Raw genomic sequence first — 21,223 nt, forward strand, 5'->3', positions numbered from 1 at the left:
CTCAGCAAAGGATAAAAAGGATAAAAGGCAAGACATTCGGGCCTTCTGCAAACTCTACCTTTGCTTCCATCTGGACCCACGGCAGGAGCCAGTGCAGAAGGAAGCCAGATGTGGTCAAATGATCATTCACCTCCGCAAACAGAAGAGTTAACCTGCCAGTTTCATGGCAGAAGTTACATGACTCCTGGCTCCGAGACAAAAGCTTTATCACTCATGGCACAGCAGGCCAATAAGTTTCCTGCTCCCATCAGCTCCCCATCCCTCCCCTCCTCACGTCACGTGGGGGTGACACAGAGGTGGGGACAGGTGGGTGCGCACATTCCGAGGATGGGCATCGCATGGGAAGGATCCCACGTTTAGGGAATTGCAATCTGTTACCAAAGACTGCAAACCATGTTCCCAAGCGTCTCCCAACATGGAAACATCAGCTGTGTTATGGCGGACATCTAATACCCTAGCCTCGGCTGCCTCTCCGGCCTCTGCCCCCTCTCTGCTTTCCAAGGCTACTCGCTCCACACTCTTGAAAAGATAGTCCAGAACAAAGGACTGTCAGCATATCTGCTCAAAAGACTTTCATTGATATAAAAAAGATCAATGGAGAGTTGCTTCTTAGCCAAGAGCTAGCCCCATAGGAGACCTCACAAGTATACGCCGTGTGGTAGAAACAGTTTTCAGTAAGAAGAATAAAAGGTGGTAAGATGCCTCTTCCTCCTGGAAGACACCTTCCTTTTCTTCTCTTTCTTCCTTTTCTTTTGTCCCCCTTCTCTCCTCTTCTTTGGGGGGAAAAAAAAGTCACCCTCTTCTTTCCCTGTGGTTAATAGTATCACATGACCTCCTGCTCAAGAGGCAGCTCAGACTGTGAAAGGCTTTTGAATCCACTGTGGGGCTCAAAGGAGAAACTGCATAGAGTGGCCAGCATCGCTTTTCTGATTCTTTAACCACTGAAGAGAAGGGCTTTCTTTTCTGCAGGATCATCGTTCAAGGACTCTAGTCACTGCCACAGGACTAAGACCAAGAATTCAGGATTCCCATATAGGTTGAGATGAAAAAGGCCAACCAAGAAGGACACTGAGCTGCCTCTGGCATAGAAATTGTGCTAAAGGATTAACCAAACGTTACTAATGATCCAAAATGGGAAACAGAGTTTGAGACAATGCCCTTGCCAGTAATAAAGTAGAATTTTCCTGGAATGACCTCTATGCTTGCATGCCTTAGGGAGCGGAGGTCACAGCAGGCAGCTGGTGGCCATCTGGAAGGTTCAGATCCCCAACCATACCCTGCTGGGACTAAAGCCCTCATGGTCCCCATTCAGCACCACACCGGGACGTCCACGCACAGTATTTGTCTACGTGCCTAATTCATTGCCACACCAGCTCTTCAAAAACAGGTCACTTTCACATGTTCAAAAACTTCTAGGAAACTCCTCTCTGACATTGACTCAAGTCGAAATTCTACTACCCAGTTTCTAAGGAACACCCTAGTATGGAATAAGTGAATCTTTTTTTTTTTAACTTTCTTCTAGGAGCTGACTGCCAAATTTTACTAATTCCTCCCAGACAGAAATACTGAATTTTAGATCAACTAAATGGTGTGTGGTCACTCAGGGTTACCCCCAAATTCTAACCTATCAATGGCGCTTTCTTTTATTGCCTTTGCTTTCTCCTGTATGAACTCTTGATGCCCTTCAAGGTTGCATCCCAGTCTATTACCTGGTTCCATGCTGTTTCATACAGGACATGTCCCCATTATACAGCCCCCCAGAGTCCCTGTTGATTATAAAGTTGTGCAGGAACGCAGATTACATCACAACATAAAACTATTCACTTAGGATCACATACAAATATAATTTCCAAAGGATATACTCCAAATCCATAAAAATGATTACTTCTGATAAGAGGTGAAAGGGAATGGCATGGAAATGGTGACGAAATGGGCCTTCAGCTTTATTTCTAACAGTGTTTTGAAAGAAGAATGTGTTCGTGTTGAGGTAGATTGTTTCCAGATCTCTTGCAGGACGCTACCCTCCCTTGTGGGACTTTGCTACTCCCCTCGTGAAGATGGAGACTCTATGCCGCCTCCTCAAATCCGAGCTTAGTCTGCGAGCTGCTTGTGATGGAAGTGACAGGGGAGAGTGCCGCCGTCCCGTCTTCAGGGATCCTGAAGCTGTTGCTTCCAAGCCCTCGGAATCCTGAGACACCATGTGAAGACGTTTGGCTTCCCCTACTAGAAAGATCAGAGGGCGGTTCCTGGAGACTAAAGATGGAGGAGAGAGAAATCCCAGTGGTGTCCTCAGTCCAGCTAAGAAGCCAGACGTGTGCCTGAGACTGTTCTGGAATCCGCTGTAGTGAACGCGCCTGCCTAGCAGAGGCGATCCCTCCAAACGGAACGGCCGAGCCAATCACGGAATCACGCGTCAACACAGCTCGACTGCTGTTGTTTTCAGTCACGGAGTTTCGGGCTGGTTTGTTACACAGCAATAGACAATGGCGCTGTTACTTGAGTTATTCAAAATTACCTTTAAAACATAAATCAGGCCACATGCAAACCTTTCTTCCTGTGTGACAAGGAGCTTCTCTCCTTCTCACCACCGCTTCATGCCTGCAGGGTCTCCCCTCATCTCACTGACGACGCAGCACCCGACACGGCAATGCGAAATCCATGCAAATCCATGCAAAATCAGGGCCAAGTGATTTTAATGTGAAATTGAAAATCTTTCAAAATATGTAAGAAATCATGAAGTTGATGAAGGTAATGTTAAAGAAACCCTTGAATCATGGACGACATCACCTCTGACAAACAAGGATCTGCAGCTGGAACGGTTAGCATTCGAAGAAGAACAAACTCCACTCAGACGATGGCACAATAAGTGCTTCAGAGGGAATGATGTGACTGCCACAACTGAAGAGAGGCTCTTGGGAAACTGATGAAGCCCTCAAATATTTTTGCAACAATGACCCTTTTGATGATTCGCCCGCAGAAGTCAAATGTGAAAGGACATTGTGTCATGATATTGTGTCATCTTGTTAGAAAATTATGCTTCTCAAAATCAGCACTCGATTCATCCTTTGTTCTAATAGTTAAGCACATCGCTGGCTAACTAAATTTTGTTAAATTTAAGGTAAATTCATTTAAATAATTTTCTTACATTGTTTAAAGGTCAAGTCCCAACCAAATGTTTTCAGTTTTTAAAAAGATTTTATTTATTTATTTATTTATTTATTTGAGAGGAGAGAGAGAGAGAGTGGGAGCGTGTGAGAATGAGCAGGGGGTAGGGGTGGAGGGAGAAGTGGACTCTGCCGAGCAGGGGGGCCCGAGGTGGGGCTCCAGCCAAGGACTCTGAGATCATGACCTGAGCTGAAGGCAGATACTTAATTGACTGAGCCACCCAGGTGCCCCCAAATCTTTTCACTTTTATTGTCCCTATTTTAACAGATTCATTTGAAGTGGACTTGGGGTACCAGTCATCTGAGGAAATTAGGGTCTTTGAAAACATCCTCGACTCATCTCTGTGGCTAGCAGGTGCAGTCTGAGATCGTGCTTCGCTCATGTCCCCTGGCTAGTTCGTCCAACCCAGGACTAAGCAGATAGTGGGGACTCTCAGATTCCGCAAATGTGACAAATCACCCGCTGACTGACCGGCTTACGGGTAGGTTTTTGCCGGGGAAGGACGGTGCTTCTCCATTATCCCTCCCTGACCCGACAGGAGCCGGCCTCTGTTCTGTCCGAACGGTTCCGAGAAGGTCCATTATAAACTTCCTGCTGAAACACTCCGAAAGGCTGGATACATTTAAAACCAATTCAAGCATGTAAAGTCGTTTTAGGAAATAAGCCCCGCGTCCCAGGGGCTCCGCCGAGGAGGGCCGTGTCTCAGAACAGGTGTGCCACTTCACTGAACAGGAATTTGGAAATGTCAAACGTTAGAGGCTCTTCAGAAACCCCGACTCCGCCGGCCCGACACTTAACACTTGCGGCACGTGTCAATAAATGACTCGCAGAGATAGGTATTTGAGAAAATCTCTGGGCACAGATTCAGAATTAGCTGAGCCAAATCAGCATGGTACGTTCTTAAAGAGACTACACTTTTTTTTGGTTTTTCCTTTTTTGATTTTACTTCTCAGAAAGAAACTCTGTGTTTTAGAAAACTCATTCCAAACCTCACCTTCTGTTACGTGACCAGCACACAACAGCGGCACATGTTTTCACATTCCTGAACCTTAGGCTCTTTCGACTTATGCTGCACCCACAGTCGCAAGAGTCGTAAGCACTGGGCTGTCTTGTCTTGTCGTGCCCGGGGTGGCTTCTGTTCCTTTGGAAATTAAAATCCCACAAGACCAGCTGGGCTGCAAGTACCCTTTTCAACGGAGCCCCTCCCCGGCGGGACACGTGCCTCCTGCGGCCCCTCGTCCTTCTAGGGCAAAGGCAAACAATACTTTCCGTTGCAATAACCTGTATCCAGGAAAACATGCACGCACACACACGCACACACACACGCACGCACGCACACACACACACACACACAGACCCGTAGCATAGCAGCCAGAGGGAAGTTTACAAGCTCTAGCCAACTGCAGGCCGGGGAGCGAAGCCAATTCACATGTTTCTCTCCGCCTCTGGATGAAGTCATGGTTGAAACATGGCCCTGAACTTCTGTTACAAAGGGATAGAGACGCAGGAAAGAAAACCTGCAGGAAAGAGCCGGGGGCCAGGGAGCAGGGGGTCAGGAAGTGTGCGGCCGCTTCTGCACCCTGAGTGGTTGTCGGGTCTGAGAGCTTCGCCTCCCACTGGGTGGAGTCCGGCTTTTAAGAGCGGCTGGAAGGCAGTTCCCCTGGTCCTGGTCCGCGGAGCCGTCGGAGCGTGTGAGCCTCCGCCGGTGCCGGAGAGCCGGGCTCGGAGCGCAGAGCCGCGGGCCCCTCTCCGCAGTCCGCTCCCGTCCCTCCCGCCCCGGGAGCACCTGCCCACCTGCCCAGCCATGGGGGAGGACCTCGCCCAAGCCGAGAAGCTGCCGTACCTGGGCTCTGGCACGTGGCAGGAGAAGCCAGCCAGCCCCAGCCTAGCGCCCTCCTCCACGCCGAGCCCGAGCCTGAACCTGGGGAGCACGGAGGAGGCGGTCCGGGACAGCGCGCAGGTGAACGCCGTCACGGTGCTCACGCTGCTGGACAAGCTGGTGCGCATGCTGGACGCGGTGCAGGAGAACCAGCGCCACCTGGAGCAGCGGCAGATCAGCCTGGAGGGCTCCGTGAAGGGCATCCAGAACGACCTCACCAAGCTCTCCAAGTACCAGGCCTCCACCGGCAACACGGTGAGCAAGCTGCTGGAGAAGTCGCGCAAGGTCAGCGCGCACACCCGCGCCGTCAAGGAGCGCATGGACCGGCAGAGCGCGCAGGTCAGGCGGCTGGAGGCCAACCACGCGCAGCTGCTCCGGCGCAACCACTTCAAGGTGCTCATCTTCCAGGTCAGTGCCCCCCCCCCCACGCCTCCCCCTGCGCAGCTGGGGCCCCTCAGGCCTCGTGATCTCAGCCCGCCTGGCCCTCCTGGCCCTTTGTGCATCTGTCCCGCCTGTCGGGGACCACACACACGCAGCATCGTCCCGTCGCCTTCAGCAGGAGGCGGTGGGATCCGCGTGGAGGTGCGACCTCTCCGGTCACCGCAGCCTCAGCCAGGGCGGATGCCCGGGGGCCCGCAGGCCGGGTCGTGCCTTAGGGGCCCCGGGAGGCAGCCCGCGGTTGGGAGGGAGCGGGTGCGCCCCCCTGGTCGCGTTCATTGGCCTCTCCGCGCTCCAACTGCAGCGGTCAGCCGGGCAGGGCACGCTCATCCCGGGGCTGTTGATTAACTCTTGGTGGAAATGAGACAATCGTGCGAGCTGGTTTTTTCATCAAGTCAAATTCATGACTGTGTCTGGAGAAGACACCCGTGTGGGGGACTAACCAAGTATTAAAGGCGGTTCCCTCGGAGTTGAGCTAGTCTCTTCCTTGAAGATTCTTTGGGCCAAAGCAGTCTTTGCTGAGTTACTTTTCTAGCCAATGATGCACTAAAAATATAGAGCGAAACTCTTTAGGAGCGCACCAGGTAGGCTTGTTGTGGCCCAGGGAAACCACAACCGTAAGGCAAAACCCAAGCAGTGCTACCAGCCGCAGTCACGGAGGCTCGGAGGCTCGTCTTGAGGATTTTCTCCTGTAAATGGTTGCCTTAGAATAAAAAGGCCACTTAATTTTTTTAATGCATCAATGATGCAATTAATGTAGTAAGAGGGTATCTGGGGACAGGGAGATTGCGTGGGGCTGTTGTTCCACCAAGTGGTGGGCATTTGTGCGTCCCGGGGCAGCCCTGCCTAATGCTGGAGGCCTTCCGCCCGGTGGAACGCAGCCAGTGCAGAGCCCAGGAAGCAGTTGCCATCCGTGCCCCAGGGCTGTCTCCTTGTGACCATGTGAATAGGAGAGGGTTTCAAAGCCATGGAGGGGAGAGGCTACAACCAACTGTTTGATTGTGAAAGGCACACAAGAAGAGCCTTCATCTCCCAAGGGAGATTTAGAAATTGGAATTTAACCGAGGGAGCCTTCTTTTTTCTAAATGACTCTGCTCTGCCAAGTTAGAACCTAAGCCTCCTTCCCTCCATAAAAGGAAAGACTCATCCTGCTGCTTTTTGTCCTCCTCAAGTTGCACTTGATGTAAAGCTTCAGGCGCTGATGATCTCCTATACCTCGCAGGCTCTCGCAGCCCAGACATGTTTTAGCTTTTCATGCAAATGGGGGAGCTTTCCATGCACCTGATGAACTGAAAAGAGATATGGTGACTGCGCCTTTCTTAAGCCACGTAAGATCCTTACTTTATTAGCCTAAAAGATATTAGAAATCTCAGCTCTCAAGGCATTTCTAAATTAAATACTGATCTCCAAACAAAACCAAACATGTACAGACGTGTTTAAATCTGAGTCGTCAGAGGGGATGGTCCTTCTTCCCATGGGAGTCGGGGAGATCATCTCTCGTCCTCTAGCCTCCGTGAAGGGGGCGGGAGGGGAGGACCTGGTAGGGGGAGATCACCATTTGTCAGGATCGGTTCACATTTCATTTTGTCATGGATGTTCTGTAGATGTTGGGGGCAGGATGGAGAGGTCGCGTGACTCAAAATTCAAGAGAACAATAAATCTGACATATAAAAAAACAAAAACAACGGTTGGGGAACTTAAGGACTAGATCTGCTGTTGAGTCCTATCTCAGTCTTCAGCTTGGGGCTGACAGGTGTGAAGCTGCAGCCAGAAATGGTAGCAGTTCTCCATATAGCGAGTAGACGGCGAAACGGGGTGCGCAAGCGAGGTGGGCGCTTCCCAGAGAGCCCAGAGCAGCGTCTTCAGGCTCTGTGGTGCACGTTCTACTGAGCTGCCCCAAGGGCACTCCTTTTTTTGTTTTTGAAAGAGCAGTTTAGGAGTCAAGGAGCTGGACCTTTCTTCAACTATGGAAGACTCTTTAGTAGCCTGAAGGATATCTGAAGTCTCCACTCGCAAGACATTGTAAGGTGATTGTTTTGACAGACACTAGACAGGTGCAATCTCCTAGTGGACGAAGGGCCGCTCTCTCTCTGAACGCGGGGTGTCCAGGTCAGTAGCTGCGTCCATGGCTGGAACACCGGCGTGTGCCGGACAGTGCTCCGGGTCCAGGCTTGCGATGCTCTGCTTTGTCGCAGGGACCCTGGTTCATATTCAAGTTTCACCGCCTGCAGCTCCGGGATCTTGTGCACACTTCGCACCTCTCTAAGCTTCTGTTTTCTCATCTGTACGCTAAGGCTGTTAATGGGAGCAAAACACTGTTGAGCTCTTTCCGTAAGCTCAGCGTGCTCTAAGTGTCTTTCTGCATGTTATCTCATTTCCCCCAATTTACAGATGGGATGCGGAGATTCAAAGATGTTTCTGTCTCGATGTTATCTGGCAAGAAAGGAGCGTGGCGCGGTAGGCAGGGCCACGGACCTCCTTGCATGTGTGCTCTTCCGCGTGAAGGCTGCTTCCTTCCTGCCTGTGAATGGAATAACCTGTTTAAAATGGTTAGAGACTGGCATGGCGTCTCAAGGGACAGAAGCTCTTCCTGGGCGATCTGAAATGCATTTCCACAGAGTGGAGGCTACACCTCTGCTTGGTTAGAAGTGTGCCTCTTGAGTAACAAACGGCCCCTCCCTACCCAAGACCTTAAAATGGCGAGGCTTACGCTTCTTAGTTGGGACATTGTATGACAACTGTCGTGTTGAAATCAGTATTATGTCCACAACACACCATGAGAGCAAAGGGCCGACCCAAAATAGAGCCTTCTTGTGGCTCTATTTCTTCACGAAGTGACAGCGGGTGGGTAAGAGAATGAGGCAGCAGATGATACACCAGGTACCGCCTCCTAAGTAATTTGTCATTTTCAGTCCACTCAAATCCTATGCTAGACTTTCCTCTACTAAATCCATTGGTTTTCTAGTATAAAACAAACAAAAAATTTGATGTGAAAATTAAAAATAGAAAAATAGAGAGGGAAGAAACTCTGTCACTTGCTTGAGCACATTTAGTACATAATGTCCAGACGATTAGGCTTCCAGTTTGCGAAGTCCTGTTGTGTCCTCCAGAATCTGCAGGTGCTTCCTGGCTGGTCCCTCCTTTGGTTTGTCGACTAGGTACTCACACGCTACCACTCCTTGAAACTCCAAACTTTGTCCTTATTTTGTCCTGTTTAAAAATTCAATATTGGGCACTTGGGTGGCTCAGTTGGTTGAGCGTCTGCATTTAGCTCAGGTTGTGAATTCAGGATCCTGGGATCAAGCCCTGTGTTGGGCTCCCTGCTCTGCAAGGAGTCTGCTTCTCCCTCTCCCACAGTCCCTCCCCACTGCTCATGCACGCTCTCTCGATCTCTCACTCTCTCAAATAAATAAAATCTATAAAAAATAAAAATAAATAAAATATATAATCTATTTATTTACTTAAATGTCTGCTGAACTTACCACATCGTTGTGGCGTTAAAGCCTCTCATGTCTTTGTCAATTACTTCAAATTACAGTATCTAAAACTAGAGACCACTCCTCTCCCTTTGAGCAATGAAAAAAAAAAAAAACGGTAAAATCCTTGTTAAATTTAGCAGTTTTTCTTCTTACACCATTTTATAATAGCTTCAGAACAATGTTTGAATTCAAAATACTGTGACAGGACCCAGTATAAATGAAATAAGACTCAGAGGGATTGGTGGTCAAAAAGCAAACGCTGAAGACTAATAAGACTAATGCTTTTTCTGTAAGTGTGGCTATCTTTGCCTAAAAATAGCACTTATACAGAAAATCAGTGAATCTACTGTTAAAAGGGAATTTTCTCTGTTGATTGAAGAGCCTAGAATCTCACAGGTAACTGGCCAGGAGGGTGTGGTGCCCACTTATGCCTGAAGGTTCTCGTAATGATTATCTGAAAAAGCAGTTTGGGAGTGATTTCCAATCTAGGGAACAAAACGAGAGTACTCATGGACAGCTTACACTTTCGTCCACATAAAATTGTGAAATTGGGTGAAAAGAGTAGAGGCGGGTGTTCACTGAAGGCAGATTCGTGGAGAATCGGGCCCATCTGCGTGTTCAAATATTCGCCGTTTGGCTTCCTTCGATGAGATCAGAATTTGAGAAAAGTGCTAAAAGTGTAATATCTTCAGACTATTTTAAAGTTGATTTTTTTTTCCAAAGATGGTACTTTCTCCACCCAAAGCCACTGCTCTGAAAACCACTAAATTATTAAACCTGTGGAAGAAATGAGAATACAGAAAATCAAAGACCTGTTTAGGTGACAGCTCGCCATGCTGACGTCACATTGATTACCATTCCCGATATGGGGTATTGGTTTTGATGCGAGGGTTACCCCGTTCCCTTTGAGTTTCTGAGATAAACAAAATACGGGCCTCTCCTCTACGTGTTACTATTGGTACTTACGGAAGGTGAGCACTGCCTCAGGCATGTTAAGTGAATAACTGATCATTGTTTCTTCAGAAGAACCATTACTTTCTCTCATTTATTAAAAACTAGACCGTTTCTCAGGTGCAGCCCTCCCACGTCCACGCGGCCCCCTCCACCGTTTTGCGATCTGGATCTGGTAGAACTGAGTGAGCGAAAAACATTCTCCAGGGCAGCTCAGGTCCTAGAGTCGGGATTCTTGCATGAAACGAAGGCTGTTTGGCGTTCATACACTGGGAGAACGCTTCTGAAATTTGTTAATTATTTTTCATGGGATTTACATTAATATCAGAAAATCAAACGTCTTGGAGCTGGAAAGTACTTTAATAATCATTTGGTTTAACCTCATTCTATATCAAAGAAACAAAGGCCCTGAGAAAGTGACTAACAAGGTTTCCTTTTATTAATAATAGAAATTACAGAGATGAATGGCAAAATGAAGTAAAAACAAACACTGTATTCCCACTACGGCAAAGTTCATGTTTACTGGGTTTTCTACACCAGCTTTTAAATAATTCAGAATGATTTGTTTTCCATTTTGTGGTGGGCGTGTGTGTGTGTGTGTGCGTGTGTGTGTGTGTGTAACAAAGAATACCTAACCAGTGTGATTTTAAAAAAGAATTGAACCCTTGATAACACTGAAAAATAATGAAACTTTTAAATCCTCCACAATGTGAAAGACTGCTCAGGGATTATAACTAATGCATTTTATTCTTATGACTTGCTGATTCTACCGACAGCTGCCTTAGGGGTGCAGTTCTAATCAATGGCTTTATCCACTTGGCAATCTATACCTCAGAAACACAAATTGGAGAAAACCATCAATGTGTAAAGGAGACCTATAAATCAGAGTGTCAGGTGGGCATAGTTCCATTTTAATAACTAGTATTTAGAGGTTATCGGATAAAGCATCCCATGGACTCAAATTTATGGTCCTCATATCCCTTCAGGATACCACCACATCCCTGTGGGACTGTGGCAGCCGTAGTTAATTTCTTCTAACAACAGGGATGATAAGTTAGTGACAAAAGAGCAGACTGCTGGCTTTTCTCCCCTCATTCAAGCTTTACCTCTAGGCTTCTTTTTCCAATGCCAGTCACAGAATCTCCTTCTCTTTTAAAGTGTCTACTTCTGTATACACCCGAAGATTTGCTTCCATGATCTCCAACCCAAGAGGTGCTTGGCAAGTTGGCAAGTTTCTCCATGTTGATATCTCCATGCACAACCGGGATGGTTAGTTCGTGAGAATCGGTATCAATAGCAAACAAGCTGAAGTGGAAGAAAAAATGCCACTTCTCAGTGGTTCTTTCCAGTCCTTTTCTCTTCGTGCTGCAAGCACATCATTCATATACGTTTGAAGTGCACTGTTTAATTCTCCCTTCCTTTGAAAGACTCCTAAGGGTTCTCGTGAAAGGTCAGAACCCAGAGCAGCTGCATTAGTGGCGGCTGAGTACCTTTTTGAAAATAAATCTGTAGGGCAAACAGTCAGCGGCTCTTGGGGGACTCTGCTAGACAGAAGTGCCCAAGAAAGCAATGCAGCCCACCAAGGATTCTTCACGCCACGTTAAGGAGCCACAAACCCAGAGCAGCTCCATGTGTAACTGGATAGTTAAGCAGCGATGGAGCTGGGGACGTGTGGCCCTCCCCCTGGAAGGAGCTGTCCTTCCCAGAAGGCAGAGCAAAAACATGAGGACAGAAGGCTGAAGGGCAAGTGTCCCTTCACCTGTAGACAGGGAGCTATCCCCGGATGTTTCCACAAGGTGCGTGTGAGAGGACCAAGCAATGGCCCATGTGCAGGGACGACGGGGCACCCAGGGACAGCGCTGTTCTAGAAAACCTACTGTCTGAGATGCTGGTTGAGTTTCCACCATCGTAACAGCCCCTTCATGGTCCAGTACAGGTCCAGGTCTGTGTTTTGTTTCACCAAAACAATAGACATTTTGAGGGAGTGTCGGTATTTTCCCGCTTCTCCAGACACAGAATGGAAAGGTGAGACCCGCGTGTGCTCTGACACCTGCAGATTCCTGTGGGAAGGGGAGGCGCTTGCCCTCACACTGGATGCCACAGGCGACCACGGAATAAACCACGTCCGGCAGACAGAATGCAGGACACTGCTCAAAGAATAACAGTGACCACGAAAGCTTACAGCAGTTAGTCAAAAAGACATATCTCACTTGTTTCCAGTTTTATGAAGACCCGCCCAGCTCGTTCTGGATTATGTCCGTTCCTGCTGGGTTTATTTTCAGAGCTGGTGTAAGCACGCTTGAATCAAGGTCCCAGGCGTCCTAGAAAGGAGTCCAGTGGGTCTGCCTCCATCCCTCAGCTGCCCTCCTATGTGCCCGATGTATCCACCACACATCACTGCCGACTCACCTGGCCTTGCTCAAACCTGTCCCCAAAGGACATGTCACAAGCGAGACCAGAGTTTCAACTCAATAGGAAAAATGTTGTCTTAATAACAAAAAGCACATTTAAGACAAAAGGCAACACTGTTGCATTCTTTTAAAAGCAGTTACTATGTATACCTCTCTGGTAAGACTGAAGAAGGGAAGTCACCAGGGTAATTCTCTGAGTACTGGAGGAGATCAGGCCATACAAAATGTAGCTGTGCTCTGGGAATCAAGGCTTAGTTTCAGAGTTTCCCACCCAAATTTCCACTTCTTCACTGACGACTGGTAGTAACATTTCACGGAGTTCTTGGTTTCTGCTTTTCCTCCAAACAGCTCCCTGCAAACTGTCCCAACCCCTTGTCAAACCCCAGAAGTCATTTTGCTTCTAGACTAAGCATCAGGGCCGTAGCTGTTTCTGTGGTCGCGCCGCCGCCCGACCAATGCTCAACCACTGAGAATAATGTCTTTCCTGAAAAATGGAATGAGGCCTAGGCTCGCCTCATTTCGCAATGGAGCTACAGCCCACAGACTTCCTTCTAAGACACAGAGCTAAGCCCGTTCTTTTGTAGTCCTCAAACCGACCCAAAGGACAGGGCTAATTCCTGTGGCAGCCACCCACGTCCTTTCTCAGCCCCACCTGAGGCGATGGGCACTCGTTCGGCAAGTGGCTACTCAAGCATTCTCATCGCCAGGGCCCAACTGAACAAGAGACAAAAACTGCCGCCCTCCTGGGGGGGTCACGGTAGCAAACTAGCAGCAAGTTGAGACTTGAAACATGGGAAAGTCGCTCTCTAGAGAAGTCTATGTCATAAATGACTCGTGGGAATCTCATCCACCTTTCAATTTTTTCTTTTTTTTTTTTTTTTTTACTGTGTCTTTTGTACTGTGTTCCTGGCACTTTCCACGGTGCTCAGAACGGTTGGTTGTGGAGAGCTTTGGGAAGCAGAATCTGTGAATTCTTTACTCTAAAGAGATCCTGTTCAACGAGATTTTGTGCTATTTATCTCTATCCAAGACGTTACCCTTCATTTGTAACCAGTTTATGGAAAGGACCAGCTTATGAGTGTGTGTGTGTGACACAGGGACCTGGGAAGACACAGGCTGTATTCAGAGTATCACAGTCATACTACTCCGTGGTTAAGAAGAAGAGGGACTTTGAGTTTCTCTGTATAAAACGTTGTGCATTTAGCTTTTGAAAGGGTGCCTGGGTGGCTCAGTCTGTTGGGGAACTGCCTTTGGCTCGGATTGTGGTCCCCGGGCCTGTGATGGGGCCCCACATCGGACTCCCTGCTCGGTAGGGAGTCTGCTTCTCCCTCTGCCTGCTGCTCTGCCTGCCTGTGCCCTCTGTCTGTCAAATAAACAAATAAAAAATCTTAAAAAAAATTTTTTTAAAAAAAAAAAGGTCAAAGGTGGGCAGGTACAGTCACAGGGTATGTGTTTGACCATGACCCCGATTTTACTGACTTTCTTGTCAATCAAAATTGCAAAACAAGAAGGGAAGTCCTTCCTGTTAACATGAACTTTCCATGAAGTGGAGATCCCGGGTAGACCTTTAAATACGAAATCTGGTTATTTCTCAAGCTGAGACTCTCCTGGGCGGTCACAGTATAATGTGGACACCAGAGCTCTGGTTGAAGCCAGGGTGGGCACGGGCTCGGAAGCCTGGCCGACCCCGGCCATCCTCCGGCCCCGAGTGTCCTGGAAGTGCGGCTGGAAGGCTGCTCATTGAGGGCAAGTCCCCTTGTTCTTGTCTGGAAGACACTGAGACCTGAGGAGAGTAGGTTTGCTGCAAGTCCCCCAGCCTGTCAAAAGTTCAGCAGGGCCGAGACTCCGGCTCCCGTCGCTCGTTCTTTCTACGAGCTGTTTCTTCCCATAAAAATGTGAAGTCCCTGTCCGTTGGCTCTCGTTAACCCAGTATTCAAAGACCAACATAAAAAATGAAAGGGCTTCCTATGCTGTGTGACCAAGTCTGTCTGAAGTCATAGCCACCGACCTGGCGGTGTGGGAGCGCCACTGCCCTTGACTCTGAAGGCACGTTCTCGGGCTCTGCTCCCTGAGACACGGGGCGGGGGTGGCGGTGGGGGTGGGGTGGGCAGACCTTTGCCTGTGCGCCTGGAGGCTGGAGCAGGAGCTGTGCTGGGAACAGTACAGGGAAGGGGGCAGACTCCTGAGCCCTGTCACTCTTGGCTCTGGGTGGGGGCCCAAAGTGGTCTTGCCCTAGGAAGCCCCATATAAAAGAGCCTTGATAAGCTACATCAGTGTTCCCACTCACCACTCTGAAAATGGCCGTGGCATGCCACCTCTCCTTACTAATGTCCACAAAGGATATCCTAAACCACAAGGCTCCAGGGGTGGGCCCCCAGGAAGGCTGGTCCTTGCTTCTCTTACTCTAAAGTTATATCGTTAGAAAAATTAATGTGCAGTTCCAAACAGACACCAAGGTTGACCATACTTTTACTTCTGGCTCGCACCTGGGGAGGGAACCCCATCAAGGCTTCATACGGTGTCCGATACTTGAGGACTTCCCGGGCCTCTCCCTTGCCCCCATCTTTTATCTTCTAACTCGGCGTCCAGGCTCTTTTGCAGTGGGATTTTGGAGGAACAGAGCTATCTGACCTTGAAGGAGGGTCGGAGAGCGAGGCCTCTTGGGTTCACAGTCACTTACTTTAGCTCCTTTATCTAGGCGACTTCCTGATCTACCCGCAGCACAGCCCACTTCCCCCGCTGCCTGTCACTGATAGGACCCTTGCCAGCTGCCCTGGGAATATTCCCAACAAGCGGCCCTTATCCAGCCTACGGCAGCGACTTGACCCGTTTAGAATTAACTCCTCACGTTCTAGAAAACAAAAGCCGCACACGAAAGTTTGGTTTCTGTCCCCCCCCCCCCCCCTGTGCCCGACCCAGCCCCTCCCAGCAGTTCCGGACAATTTGTGAAATCTCTTATTAACACGAAGTCCACACTGTCCGTCTTTTCAGGAAGAAAATGAGATCCCTGCCAGCGTGTTCGCGAAGGAGCCGGCCTCCAGCCGCGCCGGGGAGAAGGGGGAGCTCGCTGAGGAGAACAGGTCCCTGGAGGAAACCTTGCACACGGTGGACCTCTCGTCGGACGACGAGGTTCCCCCGGAGGAGGAGGCCCTGGGAGACAGCGCGGAGGAAGCGGTCGAGGAAAGTAGGGCAGAGAAGATGAAGCGGTCCAGCCTGCGGAAAGTCGACAGCCTCAAGAAAGCGTTTTCTCGCCAGAACATCGAGAAGAAGATGAACCAGCTGGGCACTAAGATCGTGTCGGCAGAGAGGAGGGAGAAGATCAAGAAATCCCTCAGCCCCAGTCACCAGAAGGCGCCGTCGGGGAGGGGCTCCCCCTTCAAGGTCTCTCCGCTCCCCTTCGGGCGCAGGAAAGTCCGCGCGGGAGAGAGCCCTGCGGACACGGAGACCAAGTCGGAAGACCTGCCCGGCGGCGACCCGGCACCCGACGAGCAGGAAGACGGTCTTTGCTCCCGCGCCCCGGGGGGGGGAAAGAGCAGCGAGGGGCGCGCGGGAAGGGCCTCCCGGGGCAGCAGCGTCGACCTGACCGCCCCGGAGGACGAAGAGGAGCCCTCGGTGGCCGTGGCACAGGCCCAGCAGGTGCGCCGCGAGGGGGGCGACCTGCTAGCCGCGGAGGACGCGGAGGACGCGGCGCCGCCCGCGGTGCTCCACGTGGACGCGACCTCCTGAGCGCGGCCCGCCGGCCCGGCCTGGGCTCTGGTGTCCCGCGCGGCCAGGGCGCGAGCCGGCTCCCCAGCCCGTCTCCAGCCCGTCCCCAGCCTGTCCCCAGCCCGTCCCCCGCCCGTCCCCAGCCCGTCCCCAGCACTGCCCGTCCGGCCCGGTCCCCGTCGGGGCCGCGGTCACCGCTCCGCGGCAGCCCCGCGCGCAGGCCCGACGCCGCGGCCCCCGAGCTGCCGGCGCGCCTCTCCCTGGCCTCGGGCTCTCTGCGGGCGGAATTTCTCCGCGATCCCGCGGGACAAGACCGGGGGACACGACGCCGACCAGGGCGGCCCCGCTGCAGGCCCGGACGCTCCCGGGGACACGCGCCTGCAGCGCCGGTCGGTTTCGGCGGTTCCGTGGCCGCGCGCGGCGCCGGCGCGTCCTGAGGCCGCAGAGCCCGGGCAGCCCCGCCTGCCCTCCGGGGTGACCCGCAGCAGACGCTGGAGACGCAACTGCTTTATAGTCCGGGGGGGGGACACTTCTTCAGAACGGCGCAGGCGACGTCCAGAGGTCATTCACTCAATAGAAGCCAGTGTCTGAAATGAACGGACTGGCCGTGAAGGAAAAACCAAAGACTGTAAGAGTCCGCGGAGGAAGGGAGAGGAGGGGAGCCGGGACCACCCGAGGAAGGAACCGGGGAGAAGCTGGCACGTCGAGGAACCAGAGAGGGAGAATGCCAAAGAGAATGCAGAGAGAGAGAACACGTGCGTAGGAAGAAAATATTTCCAGTATTAACTCAGATATTCCATTCCTTAAATAATAATTCGAAAGACTTTCGTATATCCTGGAATAATATGTTCTATCTTCACAGTATTCTTATTTTCTAATTTTTCAAATAATATGAAAACATAGTTTACTGTGTTAAAGTTGCATTTTTCTTAATAAATCAAAGACGTTACAAATATTTCTCCAGGGAGGTTTAAAATGATGTTGTCTCTTTAACATGAGAATGAACACAAATCTTCAAAATTCCTATGTGCTGTCTTTTGGAGGAAGCTGGATCATACTATTCTTTCATGTTCTCCAAATTTGAAATGACCTTTAGGCTCCAGATGATGTAACACAGGTCTAAAAAGATGTTAAAATCAACAGGTTTGAGAAGGGAAGGATTTTGTTTTTCCTTTTTGTGCATACTGCTGATTTCATCCCAGGTCATATTTTATTTATGTATTAATTTCACAGAATATTAATATGATTCTTCCAAAAGCATGCTAGTGTATATGGGCACATTCATTCTGATAGGATAATTTTTACTACTGCCTAACATTATACTAAAATAGTGCTTTATCTATTTTTAATTACAGAATGCTAATGTTTTGAGAAAACTATTGAATTTTAGTTTAGAGGCGGTTGTGCTTGGGAGCAAATGCCCCACCTCTCGTACAATCCACTCACCATATGTAACCTTACAAATAGAAGTAATCCATGACTGTATTAACAAACGACGCTTTGTGTTAGGGAAGGAAAGGATTAACAGATGGATTGATGTCATAACCTATACAGCTCTGTCCTTGTTTGGCAATAATGTACCCCAAATACTAGATTGTTGAACTAACAATGGCTGTGTTAAAGAAGACTAAATAAACCAAAAAATAAAAAGTTTATAACAATGTCAGTTTTTTTGGCAGAACAATTTTAGAACAAGCAAGAAGAATTGATTTTTAAACTCTCCCCCAAACAGAGCTGTAACGTTCATCCTTTCCGTCTTGATCTCCCCTATTAACTCTGCTTTCTTTTTCCCCTGATCTCATTTAGAAATCCAAGTCTCATTCTTCAAGTTTAACTTTCTTGACATCACTTTGCCAGCCTTGGAGAGCACCTGACTTTATCACAGCAGCTTGATAAATTTGATAGTTCCATCTGCATTTTTATTGTTTTGTGCCAGACCTCATAATGCCTTAAAGAGCCCTGCAAACATGGGTGTATTGAGTGTATGTGCAGTTCATTCACATGGAGCAACCTTTATCGGTGGTGGCACCATGCGCTTGGTAGAGGACTTCGTTCACTCCAGGCCCTGAGCTGGCCTGTTTAACCTTTATGAAGTTGCTGTCGCTTTTTGCAGCCAGAGTTCGGGGATCCGGAGTTAATCTACAGTTTATATTTTTCTTTCCAAAAATGCTTATGCCGTTTGTTCCTATAAACTATTTGCATGCTGGTGAAAAGTCACACTTAAAGCTTTTTAGATTTTAGTGACAAACATTTATTTTGTGTTCCCCATTTGAAGCATTAAAATTCTAAGTAATAAAACAGCGAATTAGGCCAGATAATTGTTGGAAAACACATACTATAGGGATTAGAGACAGCAGCAGTGGTGGAAAACGAAGCCGTTTGTTCTGTATCATTGTTGAGTTATTTGCACACTGGTGAGGCTGAAAAGTCCCCAAATTAGATATGTCTTCCTTCTACCCACCCAATAACCCGTTCCTAACTTTATGTGCCTGGAGCTCAGGAACTAGATTAGTTTCCCTCCAAAGACGGGTTATACATTAATAAGCACTGAGATCTGTATCTCAGAAGTATAATTCAGGAGTGAAGAAGCATCTCTTCTACAGACCACAAATCTCACCAAAATATAGTAAAGATGTCACTTTACTACAAGATCTTATTTTTAATATATACAGACATACGTATTTCAACAGGAATATTTTCCCCTTTCCACTCAGGAATCTAGCATTTGGCCGAATTTCTTTTTATGCATGAAAATAAAAGCTCCACACTAAGGCTACTTCTGCACAAAATAAAGATTTTTCACATTTATCGTATGATGAAAGCCCCAAATTTTCTGTTTTTAGCACTGCTCGTGTGTTTCAGTCCACCATCAAGAGATGAGAGGCTCCTTCCACGGACCAAACCGCTAGTGTAAGTAAAGGTTATAATGAAAGGCATTTCCGACATTAAGACACGACTGCCCAAGCCCAGTTAATTCTTGCTTGAAAGTTTGTTTACTGCCCTACAGCTCAGGTCTAAACGATTTCATAGCGGAGACTGGGAGTCTGAGGGACTGAGGTACAGGCAGCAATCATGATTAACAGTTCCATAGCAACCGCAAGTCTTTTCCTAAAAACCAAGACTCCGACGCGGCTAAACAAGTTTCGGATGAAATTGGCATTGCGACCTTTGTATTCTGCTCGATCTGGGTGTCGAGATAAAGACTGCGGCAGCCAGGAGCTCGTTCCTAAAGGGGACGGGCAGTAACTCACATTATTACATTACGACATCCTTAACGACCCAGCCCTCTCTTTTTTGTTTTAACCACTGCATTACCCTGTGGTATCTGAAACTCTAACAGCATTTCTAACTCTTCACCCAAACTGCCCCAATTAAGAAGCCACACCTTTAGCAAAATGACCTGCTGGTCATACTTGTGAAGACTTCCCACCACTTCGGGTCAGGCCGTGTCCTACCACGTGCCGAGCACACGTATTCTCTCATTTCAGATTTTATTTATTTATTTATTTATTTGAGAGAGAGAGAGAGAGAGAGAGCACGCACAAGGAAGGGAGACGGGCTGAAAGAGAAGCAGGCTCCCTCCTCTGGGAGCTCAGCCCCAGGACCCTGAGATCACGACCTGAGCCAAAGGCAGAGGCTTAACCCACTGAGCCCCCAGCAGCCCAGTATTATCTCACTTAACCACACAAATCCTATTAGGAAAGTACTGATTTTGCACCTGAGACCTTCAAGGTTAATTCATACAACTAGTAAGATGGAGGGTTGGGGAGAATCTCCAAAGTTCTTAATGGCTCTAAGTTCTCACTCTTGTTAGAATTCGATTATTTTTCCTTTGAAGTTCACCGACTTAAGACGTGTGCAAGTTTACATAACTGCTGAACGTCAGAGCAGCGCCCAGCGTGGCCTGGGATCCCTGCCGCTGCCGAGACAGACCCCTAATGGCATCATCCAACTGTGCTTAATGATGAATCACTTTATAAGCTCTCAGATGGCATCGTAGTGACTTCATTTATCGTCCCATATATGGCATCAGATGCAGCTGCACTTTATAAATGATTTGGGCGCTTGTCACACCAAGGCCAGGAAAACACAGCCCCCAGGTCCCAGGGAGCCACAGAGAGACGATTATTCGGGTCTGCTGAGGCCACCCAGGGGCTCCCGAGCCTCTCGGCATCACCCCTCATCAGTAGCTGCAGGGCTCACTGTGGGCCGGGTTTAAACAGGGCGAGCTGTCAGCGAGGTGCTGGAGTCCGCTCACTCCAAGACGGTACAACAAGCCTGCCTCCGACTCAAGTGAAAGCAGTCACGTCCTGTGTCATACTAGAGAAACTGCTCTCTCCTGAGGGACACATCCTCTCACAGGCTGAGGAAACAAGCAAACACCAGATCAGCGTGGGGGGTGCTGGGGGCTGGGGATTGGGTGAACCTTGAGGACATGGAGACCAAGCCTCTGAGTACGATTCCTACAGAACCATCTTCTCAAGGAAAACAGGAGCCAGGTCAAGCGAATGCTGATGTCTCCATCTCTGTGGGCAGGCCATCAGAGACAACCTCGGGGCCAGCCCTCCCTCGTCAAGAGGTACGCAAGCAGCGACATCTTCAGAGGCTTTGGCAGTGGTCACAAACCCAAATGCCTGCAGGGCTCACACGGGAGTAAAATTGTCCAAGATGGTGGCAGCTGCCGAAGCAAAGTTGTCACGCGTGGGCGTGTGGGCACCTTACAGTGCATCTTCCCAGAGGCAGCGCCTTTTTCTAATTCCCAGAAAGGGATGGTACCCTCTGGATGCCGCCCTGGATTGTGGTGAACCAACAGCCATTACCCAACCCCAGTTGCCATCACTTGAGCTTCTTTTAGGAAAGGCCAACATTCAGATCTCTTTCCTCATGAAAATCTCCTGCCTTTTCCTTTTTTGGCAACAAGCTCAAATCATTTTAAAATGTTGCGTGAACCCATCCACTGTCCACTGTCAGCATGTAGCCTAGGCACAGACCATCCGTTTCTGACTCCAGGTCCACAGGGATGAGGGCTCTTGGGTACTGGACGTACCTTGAGAAAAAGCACAAAAACCTTCTTAGGGAAATAAGAAATATAAAAATACTCTCACCAGAACTTGTGAGAAAGTTTTTCTTGGGCGCCTGGGTGGCTCAATGGGTTAAAGCCTCTGCCTTCAGCTCAGGTCATGATCTCAGGGTCC

The 21,223-nt window shown here is 49.1% G+C and overlaps 1 protein-coding gene across 1 annotated transcript; it reads left to right on the forward strand.

Moving 5' to 3' along the window:
* Positions 1–4,677: 4,677 nt before the first annotated feature.
* On the forward strand, positions 4,678–17,683 carry CAVIN2 (caveolae associated protein 2). Its single transcript, XM_082690482.1, has 4 exons — positions 4,678–5,452; positions 15,315–16,119; positions 16,172–16,404; positions 16,485–17,683. The coding sequence occupies exons 1-2, from the start codon at positions 4,970–4,972 to the stop codon at positions 16,047–16,049; spliced, it is 1,218 nt and encodes a 405-aa protein (XP_082546608.1). The 5' UTR covers positions 4,678–4,969; the 3' UTR covers positions 16,050–16,119; positions 16,172–16,404; positions 16,485–17,683.
* Positions 17,684–21,223: the final 3,540 nt, after the last annotated feature.

Source organism: Mustela nivalis, assembly GCF_964662115.1.
Source record: "Mustela nivalis genome assembly, chromosome: 11".
Classification (NCBI taxonomy): Eukaryota; Metazoa; Chordata; class Mammalia; order Carnivora; family Mustelidae; genus Mustela; species Mustela nivalis.

Coding starts and splice junctions, on each gene's coding strand:
- CAVIN2 (XM_082690482.1), top strand. CDS start 4,970: ATGGGGGAGGACCTCGCCCAAGCCGAGAAGCTGCCGTACCTGGGCTCT. Junction 5,453..15,314: donor TCAAGGTGCTCATCTTCCAG/GTCAGTGCCCCC, acceptor CCGTCTTTTCAG/GAAGAAAATGAGATCCCTGC.